At 38.4% G+C, this 13,100-nt stretch overlaps 1 protein-coding gene across 3 annotated transcripts in view; it reads right to left on the bottom strand.

The window, feature by feature from the left end:
• The window catches only part of LOC126261300 (ras GTPase-activating protein-binding protein 1), a 157,431-nt gene that overhangs the window by 46,951 nt on the left and 97,380 nt on the right, over window positions 1–13,100 (bottom strand). For all 3 annotated transcript variants that reach the window (XM_049958527.1, XM_049958526.1, XM_049958528.1), the window contains exon 8: window positions 3,897–4,018. In XM_049958527.1, the coding sequence (XP_049814484.1) occupies window positions 3,897–4,018 (122 nt within the window). The remainder of the gene's footprint in view (window positions 1–3,896; window positions 4,019–13,100) is intronic.

The following is a 13,100-nucleotide window of genomic DNA, read 5'->3' as shown; positions in this document are numbered from 1 at the left end:
CTAAGCACTATCTGTCGGCGAATTAGGGGAGCTATAAAGTTTCATTTAGTTGTACATTTGTTCGCTTGAGGCGCTGTTGACTAGGCGTCAGCGTCAGTTGATGCTAAGATGGCGACCGCTCAACAGAAAGCTTTTTGTGTTATTGAGTACGGCAGAAGTGAATCGACGACAGTTGTTCAGCGTGCATTTCGAACGAAGTATGGTGTTAAACCTCCTGATAGGTGGTGTATTAAACGTTGGTATAAACAGTTTACAGAGAATGGGTGTTTGTGCAAAGGGAAAAGTTCTGGACGGCCGAGAACGAGTGATGAAAATGTAGCACGCATCCAGCAAGCATTTGTTCGCAGCCCAGGAAAATCGACTCGCAGAGCTAGCAGAGAGCTGCAAATTCCACAATCAACTGTATGGAGAGTCCTACGAAGAAGGTTAGTTATGAAACCTTATCGTCAACTACCCAAGGCGATGGATCGGCCGCCAGGCAGCCCGTGACAGAGCACTTCATCACTGGCATCCAAGAAGCCCTGATCTTACCCCCTGCGATTTTTTCTTATGGGGGTATGTTAAGGATATGGTGTTTCGGCCACCTCTCCCAGCCACCATTGATGATTTGAAACGAGAAATAACAGCAGCTATCCAAACTGTTACGCCTGATATGCTACAGAGTGTGTGGAACGAGTTGGAGTATCGGGTTGATATTGCTCGAGTGTCTGGAGGGGGCCATATTGAACATCTCTGAACTTGTTTTTGAGTGAAAAAAAAACCTTTTTAAATACTCTTTGTAATGATGTATAACAGAAGGTTATATTATGTTTCTTTCATTAAATACACATTTTTAAAGTTGTGGTATTCTTTTTGAATCACCCTGTACATTTGCAATCGCGTAGCAAGTGGAACATCTTTGAACAAGTGGGGCATTTCTTCTTGAAGGCATTGCAAGTACGTCTTGCCAGTTCGACATCCTGGGAAAATGAATGGTCCAATAAAGTGTGTGTTGATTACACCACACCACACATTTATGCTTAATCACTGCTGGAAATTGCGTTGCAGTGTTGCATGTGGGTTTGCTTCAGACCATACGTGCTCGTTATATATATTGTTTGTACCATCTTGAATAAACTGTTCCTCTCAGTAAATAAAATGTATTTGTGTAACTGCCAATTAGTATTTAATGAGTTGCACAACTCCAAGCAAAGGGCAGGATCCCCAGACATAAATGATGCACTTTTTGTTTATGGTAAGGATACAGATTGTTTTACTTCAGTGTACGTCATACCTTACATTGTGAAATGCCTAATCGTTGAGAGATACGTTGTGTACTGCTACCCGCACTATATTGAACAGCATCTATATCATCATCATCATCATCATCATCATCATCATCATCATCATCTTCACGTATCGAACACTTGTACTGATTATGAATGCTAGACAGAGAACCTGTCTCCTGTAACATTCGAAATACTCCACTAATGGTTCGTGCATTTGGAATCCTCAGTGCCTGATAATATACGCGATATTTGTTAACTGGAGCTGTAGCATTACCCACCATATCGGCAATTTGAAACACATCCCTATTTCGTAAACGTACAAACTACAACAGTTACTATGTGGTTTCACTTAAATACACAGTTGTTATGTTCCTTCACTGAACAATAGACATCTAACTTGTTTCAAGGTTAGGAAACGACTGAAACAGCTCACTAACAGTTGCCACCAAAGACATAAGCATTTACTTGTATAATAATCTTTGCATCTCTGGATGTTCTGGAAAACTGCTGCAGATACACGTCTGGGACATGTTTTATTAGATTCACCAGATCAATAACAACAAAATAAATGGAAATCATGCTTCACTTTAACCTCATATAGTTTTACAATGGCTTCATATTAGTGAAGTTGCTAATTTCAGGCAAAATCTTTTATTACCCATAACTCCGTAACTAAACATTTGAGGACCTATGTTTATATGAACTTTTTTTCTTTAGTTTTACTTGTAGAATAACAAATTAAAATATTTGCTTATCTGCATGAATCACCATGTATATCCAACTGTTTCTTTTGACAAGAACCTCTTGAAAGTCCATAGCAAGACAATTTAAAGACGCAAAAATTTGTAAAAGTGGGACAAACGTAACAAATAAATTGTATTTCTCAATTCAAACAACTTTACCAACAGCCGTACACTTCGGGTTATTTCATTTTATATATCAAATGCTATGTTTCAGCAATCCAAAATTACCATCTTCAGGCCCCTGCATAATAAAGGAGTATACATGTAGTGATATAAGGGTGTTCAAGTTAAGCTTACAAGTGACAGGTAATCATAATACCGCTTAAACTTGAAAATAATGGAAGTATTAGCATTATATCAAATATATGTGTCCATCCAGCACAATATACTAAAATGTATGTATGCATTTGTTAATAGCATTAAACCAAACCTCTCTGTATATATAGCACAATAGATTATGTCACATAATAAGGTATGAATTACAATAGCTTGCATATTTACAGCCTAGGCAAAATCACAGATGGTAAGACAAGTAGTTGTCACAGTATCAAAAATAACTTGACACAAAACCCAATGGCAGTCTATATATTAAGAGAAAATATCATGCATAGCAAACACTAAGAATATTCACAACTAACTTGTGGCCTAGGTTATAAAGTAAATCGGAATAAAAGATATGATTGGTTTCATTTACATCACTGAAGAGGTTGGCATTACCACAGTGAACGAAACAAACAAACAAGAAAGTCAAATCCTACTTAAGCAAGGCGAATCCTTGAAGTTCACAGCCAACTACTTCATACAATGTCATTGGGAGTATAAAGCAATCTTAGCATGACCTATCTATAGATGCCAAGCCATCTAAATACTAAGACCTAAAAAGTTGTGTAGCGATAAGGTACACGAGTACGGGGAAGGTAAATGGGTATGCAAGTCCACTACATTGTTGAAGCGAATACGATAAAATGAGTATCATTTTCTATCTGCATGAATACCAAAACCCATCTGTAGTAAAAACATAACTGCATACTCTCTAAACTGTATGGAGAAGTGCGCGCGCGCGCGCGCGCCCACACACACACACACACACACACACACACACACACACACACACACACACACACAAGCAGTACGGGTATACACCCGCACACACAAGCAGTCTGTATATGTGTGGATGGATATATGTGCGTGAGTGTATACCCGTCCTTTTTTCCCCCTAAGGTAAGTCTTTCCGCTCCCGGGATTGGAATGACTCCTTACCCTCTCCCTTAAAACCCACATCCTTTCGTCTTTCCCTCTCCTTCCCTCTTTCCTGATGAGGCAACAGTTTGTTGCGAAAGCTTGAATTTTGTGTGTCTATCGACCTGCCAGCGCTTCCGTTTGATAAGTCACATCATCTTTGTTTTTAGATATATTTTTCCCACGTGGAATGTTTCCCTCTATTATATCAATGTTAACATGTGTTAAATATAGATAAATTTATCTCTAAGAAAAGAGAATGAATGATTATATGTAAATACTACGTCACGCGTAATTTATTATGCAGGGGCCTGAATATGGCAATACCGAATTGCCGAAACTGGTAGCATGATATATAAAATAAAATAACCCTAAATATACGGCTGTTGGTAAAGTTTTTTGAATCGAGAAATACATACCAGCTGATGTCCACTGGCCATAATGGACCAAAAGAGAATAAATTGTATGGTTGTAACTTGAACCGGACAAATGTAAATTACTACTAATATTAGATACAAGCATCTTAACTTCACAATTAAGCATGATACATTCCGCATTAAAATAGAGGGCAACTGCAACCCATATACAGTTTGTATCTTTCATTTACTATTATTCTTGTGAATATTAAAAATGTTACTTGACTTACAGGTGATGATGTCGGTTTTACTGCAGCACCTGCAGCTGTTGCTATTGATGAGAACGATGCAGTACCAATACCAATTCCACCAGTTTTAACTAGTGTTGCATATGTTTTTGGTTCGCTGGATGCTGTAAAATAATAATGAAATACATTAAGCAAGGCAACAAAAGACTAGAAGAGAGAGAGAGTGTGTGTGTGTGTGTGTGTGTGTGAGAGAGAGAGAGAGAGAGAGAGAGAGAGAGAGAGAGGTAGGTAGGTAGGTAGGTAGGTACTCAGCATCCATAACACTACAAAAACAAAGGAACTACATATTGAGAACATTATTTCTACAGGAGACAGGAAATACGATAGTTCCTATGGACAAACAATACACTGACGAACAGTAAAACAATTATTTACACAACAAAAATATTAAAAACTTGGAAACACCCAACAAAAATTCCTACAGTAAAAAAAAAGTTAAAAATATGGACTACATACTGGATGACAGAAGAAAGGGAAAATTAATACACACTGCACCGCCACCCCCTGCATTATTATGGCATAATGCCATCCGAGCTAGAAGATGGAATATGTGCACTTGAAAGGCAGCAAACAGTTGAAACTAGCCAAAAGTGTGAAATTAAACCGTTTCAAATAGATTGACTGCCTCACCACAAAAGATTGATAAAAGCCAAATCTCTTTAGCTAACCGACAAAAATAACTTCATTTTTCTGCAAGGCGATTAATGCTCGACTGTCAGAAAGGTGGAAATAAAACCTGAAACTAATAACATATTTTAGCCTTCCGTAATTATGCGAACGTATTTTAAATCATTTGATAGCTCCTGGCCACAGAAATCCATTTTGTTTTCATTTAATGTGAGAGCAATAAATGAAGAGGAAACAGCAAAAATCACTAAATGTAAACACAGGTCAAGTGGAGACTACCCACCTCCCCACAACTCAGACTGCTCTGTGGATCAGCCCCGGATCTCCGATATTTCCCAACTGGGGCAATATTAGATAGTGGCGCCCAGCCACACATCTGTAGCCAGAAGCGGGAGAAGGTACTACTCATACGCCACTCAACTGCACATGTACAAGAGCCCAACCACAACTGCTCAAACGAATCTAATGTAAACAGCTGTCGTGCCACACTCAAAAGAGGCAATTTGTTGTTAGGAAGCATTGCGTAGTCCTCCTAAAGCTTTTGACACACTTTGCTGTTGGCAGACGCTTGTATGAGCACTGTGTTTTATTGTTGTATATGGCGTATTTCCCTTGTGGCTTAAAGTTTTATTCTTGTTTTTTTCTCTCGTTCATGTTTTGTTGCTGCAGTATTATTCTACAGAAGTGGGATACAATAATATCCTTGTTAGAGTATTGGTTCTTACCAGTCAAAATCACAAAAATTTAACTGAAAACTAAAACAATGAAAAATTCCCGGAATTCTAAAAAATTCCCGCGTTTTTCCCAGTTTTCTCCAGGATGAAAAAATTCCTGGGTTTTTCCCGGATCTCCCAGGTCGTATACACCCTGTTTATAAAAGTTATAAATTTACTCTTTTTAAGTGCACGAAGAACTGCTTAGCAGTGGTTTGTACAGCCCTTTCTGCCTAACACACAAAGTGGCGAATACGGAAACGCAGGCACAATAGAACATAGCATTAAGTCCAAAGTGCATACATTCGAAATTACGCACTTAACCACAATGTCTCAAATCATTTAAGTTTCTTTTGAATAACTTGCAGTTCTTATCAGCAGCTGAACTACTGCAGACAAATTTTTTTCCAAGTGCCTAGCAGAAGAAAGAAAATAACGGCTATCTATGATGTTACATTATGGTCCACCAAGTACACCAATAGGAACTTTCGTTGACATGATATTGTTGACATGAATTATTTTACAACAATTCCTGTAGCACAGTTATAATTTTCGAACAATGTATATCTTTTACCAACAATGAAATGGTTTCATGTTTATTCCCTGTGGGATTCACAAAAGGCAGAAGTGCCTAATGCACAAAAACAAGCAACTTAGTAAAAGAGAAACTAATGTGTTCACATTTCTTGCAATTACTAGTTTTATTTAGAGAGAACTGGAGCAGAGTGAGAAATGGTCACGGCCACTTTTCTGCATACTGTGCCGCGTACCGGACGTACTTCATCAGACTTGTAAAATGTGGTGATGCAAACTGACAATGCACAAATGGCTGAACTTTATCACTACTGTTTTGCTGAAAACATGAAATGAAAGTGCAACCAGATATTATTATGTCTGACATTTTTCTGAAAAATGTTTACACTGTCAAATTTTTTTTTACACTTTTAGTACAGGGTGGAATCTGAATTAGACATTATATTAAGTGTTTCTGTCACTGCAGTAAAAACTGGGGTGTTACTATGTCCAGAGTACAAGACCAACAAAAGCAGTGAATTATTTTCTGCATCTGGTAAAATTACATTTTGTATGTAATATGGGAAATTATTCTCCCTCATTTCTCCAGATTTTGCTATACGATTACAGGATTTTGCAAGTAGACAGTTTTTAACTTGAGGTTCCTGAAGACAGAATTAAAGCTGCAAAAGTAATCCACTGATACTTATCACCAGTACGTTGCATACAATGTTAGCACTCACTGACTATACAAGAAACACACTTATTTTCACTTGAAATGATACGAAACCTGGTTTTCACTCAGTTCTTGCATGAAACCAGGCTGACAGGCTTTATACACAGCATTTCAGGGGATAAAACAAGAAGCTTTGTCTTCTTATCAGTATGAATTTCTCTGTAGTATTACCTGTAAATGACATCTCTGCATGTTTATTTTAAGTAAACACTGCAATTTTGCAACTTCCTTTTCAGTGTAATTTCCTGAATACTTTTAACCATGTCAAAGATGCCTGGAAATGATTAACACTCATTTCATTTGCACTTCAGAAAGCACAGTCTCTTTGCTCTCCCTCAGAAACTATGAACTGACTCAAAAGCAATTCGACTAGTTGTTCTTTCACACTTTTGCAAGCTTCATTTTGGCACTAACTTCATCCTTCATGTAAACCTTTCTTCCAGTTATACTACTTACACAATTCGTGTTCAGATTTTATGAAACGAAAGTGGCTCTGCACACTGTTTAATTTCAAGTGTTTCTCCATCCTTCGCTACACCAAAACATTCACACCCTTTCCCTTGTCACTGAAAGCTACTGTTTTACATGTTTCCTTTGGGCTAGGAAGGTACTGTGTTTTTATTCTGGACTTCAAATAAACAGGTTTTTATTCTGGACTTCAAATAAACAGAACACTCATAGTCTGAACCACAATTCACAGGACTGTAAAAGTTATTTCCTGTTTCTTCTAATGTTTCCCAAACTTCTAACAAAACGTCGACATCATTCAAATGAATGTGCAAGAAATTAACTATTAACTAATAAACGGCATTTCATGTTCATATGTCATCTTTCCAGGGTTGGAAACATTAATTGGACTCCACATTGCTGTGGAACTCTAGAACTTGCATAAGAACATATGCCATCTGTATACATATACGAAGAAAAAACAAAGAAAATTAGTTCAGTTTTATCTCCATCGTTAAACATTTAGCAATAAGAGATGGTCAACTGCTAATTCCTAAGGTAGGCTGAAAAGTAATGCACACATGCTCTTAGAACAAGACCTAAATGGCCTTAAATATGTGCCATGTGGCACAGAGAAGGTAATTTTCTCCTCTGTATGTATGTGCAGTTTGAATGAGTTGGGTTCAGCAGTGTGTTTTGAGCAGTGGAATTATGGAGACGTATTATAGTGCTACGTCAACACAACTTGAGATTGTGCTGTTATCATTTAAAGCCTGTTAATGGTGACAGTGCTGCTGATAGATCTACTGTTAATCAATGGGTAGCAAAATTTCATGGTTGAGGGCCTGAAAAAGACATAATTGTTGATGGAACATGTAGCAGACATCCAATCACTGTAACATTGCAAACTCGTCAACAATTTGATTCAAAATCACCAGCTAATCACCCAAAAGTGTAGCGTAAGCCATATTGGAATATCCAATGAATGTGTCTGTTTCACTGTTGAACAATTAGGATACTGTGAAATCTGTGCACAATGGGTACCACATTGTCTCTCAAACAAGAGTAAACGGCATTATTTGGAATGCTGTGAGCAACTTTTGCAATGTTACTGTGATGACGATGACGTTTGGTTTGTGGGATGCTCAACTACACAGTCATCAGCACCTGTACAAGGTCCCAATCTTTAAACAGTCCAATCTCACCAAGTTCACGAATGATGATGAAATGAAGAGGACAACATGAACACCCACTCCCCGGGCAGAGATAATCTCCAACCCAGCTGGGAATCAAACCCAGGACCCCGTGATCCAGAGGCAGCAATGCCAGCCACTAGACCACAAGCTGCAGACTCACTACTGTGATAAAGGAGACAACTCCCTTTTGAATATTGTGATGGCAGACAAGTCATGGGTCCATTGTTGAGACCCAGAAGAGAAACGACAAAAAGTGCTGTATTCCAACATCTGTCGCCTTCTCAGGGGCAAGAGTTTAGGACACAACAAAAAAATTCTTTTCACTGTGTTTTGGGATGCTCGCTGAGTTTAAGTGAGCAATTATGTGGTATGAGTGGCAATGGCAAATTCTTCTCAGCACATACAGACTCAAAAAAACACCTCCAAAGCTGAGTTTACAAAATGTGAATGCTTGTCTACACACGTCACATGCAACTGAAGTGGCTCTGTGAAACTTGAAGTTTGAACAAATTCCACACACTCCTTACTCCCCCGATCTTGTGCCTTGCAATTCTAATTTCTTTCTCCCCTCCCCGTACTCTGAAGAGAGACCTCAAGGATAATCACTATACCTCTGCCAATGAGCTGAAGGCAGCTGCCCAGTCCTGAATTCGGGAAGAGTTTGAAAAATGTTTCAGGACTGAATAAAGAAGCTTATTATACATTGGGAGAAATGTGTTAGTCTTAACAGTGACCATGATTTTGAAGCTTCAGAATTTTATTTTAATGTACCTTTTAACTTCCTAACTGTTTTTGTCGGTGTTCTACAAGCATATGTGCAATATTTTTCAGCCTACCCTCACAAATTCAAGTGAATAGCAACTATAAACAACTGCATCAGAGAAACTATCAATGAAAATTGATATTCACTTTACAAATTAGGATCCAGTGTGTCGCATTATCTGCCTACCACTGTTTCGACAATCAACGCTATGTGCCAGCCATGTTGCACACGCACTGTCTGCTGCAATTCCAATAAGTGTATATTTTGCCAGCTGCCTGGCGAGCTACGAGTCTGGCAATTTTCAACTTTCTTTTCTTAATGTTTTTCTTTGGCGTTTTCTTCCTGTATAAAAAAAAATTTCAGGGCAGGTTTCAACGTGCCAGATTCGACCATTACCTTGTAAGAACTTTCACAAACAGATGCACTATACTACACTATGTCAAGTACAGTGATGATGCCCTCTATTTAATCTGTGAACCAACATCAGAAGCTGACCAGTTGCACAAAAACAAACAATACACAAACTGCATCATGGAAAAACATTACAACCAGATAAACTTCTTAGATATTACAACTAAAAACAAAAACAGCATAGCTGAAATTTATCGTAAACGCACACAATTATATATCAGACCTCAAATCACGCAAAATAACTAGAAATCACCATATGTAGAGCAACAAACAATAGGTACAATACGAAAGTAAAAAAATGAGCAAAAACTTAAAAAACAATTGCAGTCAGTAAACACAATACACACACAGCCACATACAATAACACAACAAAACTCCACAAAAATAAGCACACAAAATGATGATATAAAGAATGCATAAAAAGAAAATGAGAGTCAAGGTAATAGACAATGGTATACAACCATGGACTTCGACATGAAATAACAAACATCTTCCTAAGGCAAGACAAAGATGGCATTCAGAAACAAAATTCAGTCCAAAAGTACATCCTAAAACAAAAAAAGGAAAGCCACCTACCAGAAGGCAAGAATATACCAAATAGAATGAAACATACATTATGAAAGCTATGTAAGACACACCAGCACATTTGAAACCTGATACAAATAATAAATCAGAGTTGGAAGTATAGGACAAGTCACTAAACTGCAGAACATTTAAGAGAAATAAATCACAAGCCATTTGAATGAGAGAAAGACATGAAAATAGGATAAATAATGTCTGCGATAAGACACATCAAGGACTTAACAGTCTCCAGGGGTGCAGCAGTGCTGATGCTGCACAATTCGTGCAAAGTCAGGTAAGCAGTTCTTTATTACTGTTTCTGTTGTTGATTACTATGATTAGACAGGATTTTTATGATTTGTTAGTCAAGAGTAATTAAATATTAAAAGGCACACAATTATCAACTACAGCAAAGGATATGGAAGTAACTCATAACTTTCTGAACTGGAGACTGTGTGCTGGTCCTGTACCTGGTCCAAATATTAGACTTGCTGATGTTAAGAATGGTGCAGATAAAATACTCATTTCATTCTACCGTTCTTATTCCTTTGTACAGAAATTTGCTGGGCATCATTCTAATATTATGCAATAAATCTTTTCACATTGGGGAAAAAAAAGAAAAAAAACTGTTTCGTTTAACCACTCAATTGCCCTCATCTACAAGGGAAGTTTGAGAAGTTTGCCAAATTACCACCAGTTGGCAGTGTTAGCACAATGAGGTTGTAACGATGTCATCCTTTATGAGAAGACATGTGAGGCATCAATGCTCCAGGTGGAGCAGACATCTCTGTGTTGTTGATTCTGTGTAGTGATATAAAGAAAGAAAGAAAGAAAGGCAGGCAGGGAGAGCAGGGGACTTTGTCTTTAAAGTAAAATATAATTATTCGGTTAAAATATATGTAATCTATAATCATTCTTTTGGTCCAAAAGCTTTTCTGGATGTCCTGTTCTGAGGGGACAGCACAGGACAGGAAGATCAAGATTTGAGGGGTAGGCAAGTACTTCATAAAGCAAGGTATGAAAAACAAAAATGATTATGATGGAACTTACCAAACAAAAGTGTTGGTATGTTGATAGAGACACAAACAAACACAAACACACACACACACACACAAAATTCAAGCTTTCGCAACCCACGGTTGCTTCGTCAGGAAAGAGGGACGGAGAGGGAAAGACGAAAGGATGTGGGTTTTAAAGGAGAGGGTAAGGCTTTTTGCCTTTACATATGTCTGCTTTTGTGTGTGTGTGTGTGTGTGTGTGTGTGCGAGCGCGCGCCAGCGCGCGCCAGCGCGCGCCAGCGCGCGCCAGCGCGCGCCAGCGCGCGCCAGCGCGAGTGTATACCTATCCCCTTTTCCCCTTAAGGTAGTCTTTCCGCTCCAGGGATTGGAATGATTCCTTACACTCTCCCTTAAAACCCACATCCTTTCGTCTTTCCCTCTCCTTCCCTCTTTCCTGATGAAGCAACCGTGGGTTGTGAAAGCTTTAATTTTGTGTGTGTGTTTGTGTCTCTATCAACATACCAACGCTTTCGTTTGGTAAGTTACATCATCTTTGTTTTTAGATATATTTTTCCCACGTGGAATGTTTCCCTCTAATATATATAAACACAAAGCATTAAATAGTGCATTTATATCATAGTACAGATTGGTAACTATCTCAGCGTGGTAATTTGCCAATAGCTTACGAACTGTGTCATTTTCAAGCACAGTTTGTATATTACTGCTGCAGACTTTGATGTATGATACCACAACTTAGCACTGTGTTAGCTGAAGTGATAATGAAGGAACAGGTTTGAGCTTGCAATTGTAAAACAACAGTGGAATGGTACAAGACAATGTTATTTGTAGAGAGTGCACTTCATACATAGGTGCACTCACTTGAGGGTTAAACTTCCTGCCAGCCTCGCCTATATATGCTATTTCGCAATTGCTGCATTCCAATTTGCACACAGCAGACCCTGCATACTTACTGCTGAGGGGGCACTCATTATGAAAATAATTTACCAGTAATTAAGCCAACATTCACATCTTTGTTTCTAAAAAGCTTAGGCAGATCATTGGAGAGAGTCCCCGTGAACAACACTCTTACAAATCTTGATTTCAAAAGCAACGGTGTGTGGAAAACTTTATGCCCAATTGCTGATGTTCTTGTTTCTTTATCCTCTTTACCTACTACTGCAGGACAGTAAGAAATGCTTACTGTGATGTGTTTCAAGTTCCCTAATTCTTTTCTTATCACACATGAGCTGAGCTGTATCTCACTAATATGGTGTACCATAGATTTGAAGCTCCTGATTCTGATGCTTGATGTCTGGCTTTGTTGATTACTGAATGCATGCACTGTACAGGCACTTTAAATTTTAGCCAATTTACTGCAAATTACTAGGTTTTTGTGGCAAACTTGATTCGCTATGTATCACGCTACCCTTACTTCATCTTTCCCTTTCACCTAGTCACGCGGACCTTTATATATTTGCTTTTACGTAATTTTATGAGTTCTTGTGTAACATGTATTTTAATCTACCTGTTTTTATGTAGTTTTATATTCCCGTGAGTGTACTATGGCTAGTTTTTCATGTCACATTTGTGTGACTGTGAAACGGAGCTACTGTATGATTTTAGAAAGCATTCTTGACTGGAGCACAGTGATCGGTATAAAATGTTACAATCAAATCAACTGGTTTTGGCCCTTTCCTCAGACCGTCTTCAGGCATACACCACCATTAGGGCTGCTGGTGGCACCAGATGGAGAAGATCCATACAAGTACAGATGGCACTGCAATTTTACTTCTACGGATCGTGCTCCGTCTGCCGCCACCAGCAGCCTTAATGGTGGTGTAAGCCTGAAGATAGTCCGAGGAAAGGGCCAACACTGGTTGCGGAAAAAAAAAAAACTGAAAACATGATTGAGACTGTTTTTATTGCTTTTTAAGACCTATTGTGATGCGCACAGCTGACAGAATGTTTACATACTTTTGTAAGCATGTCCTATGCTGTGCTGCTATGGTGGTGTTTGCTAGTATGCTGAATATACCAGAGTTTATTATTATATCTAAAAACAAAGATGATGTGACTTACCAAACGAAAGCGCTGGCAGGTCGATAGACACACAAACAGACACACACACAAAATTCAAGCTTTCGCAACAAACTGTTGCCTCATCAGGAAAGAGGGAAGGAGAGGGAAAGACGAAAGGATGTGGGTTTTAAGGGAGAGGGTA

The sequence above is a fragment of the Schistocerca nitens genome, chromosome 1 (genome assembly GCF_023898315.1).
Source record: "Schistocerca nitens isolate TAMUIC-IGC-003100 chromosome 1, iqSchNite1.1, whole genome shotgun sequence".
Classification (NCBI taxonomy): Eukaryota; Metazoa; Arthropoda; class Insecta; order Orthoptera; family Acrididae; genus Schistocerca; species Schistocerca nitens.
This window is presented reverse-complemented; position numbering and strand designations above follow the sequence as displayed.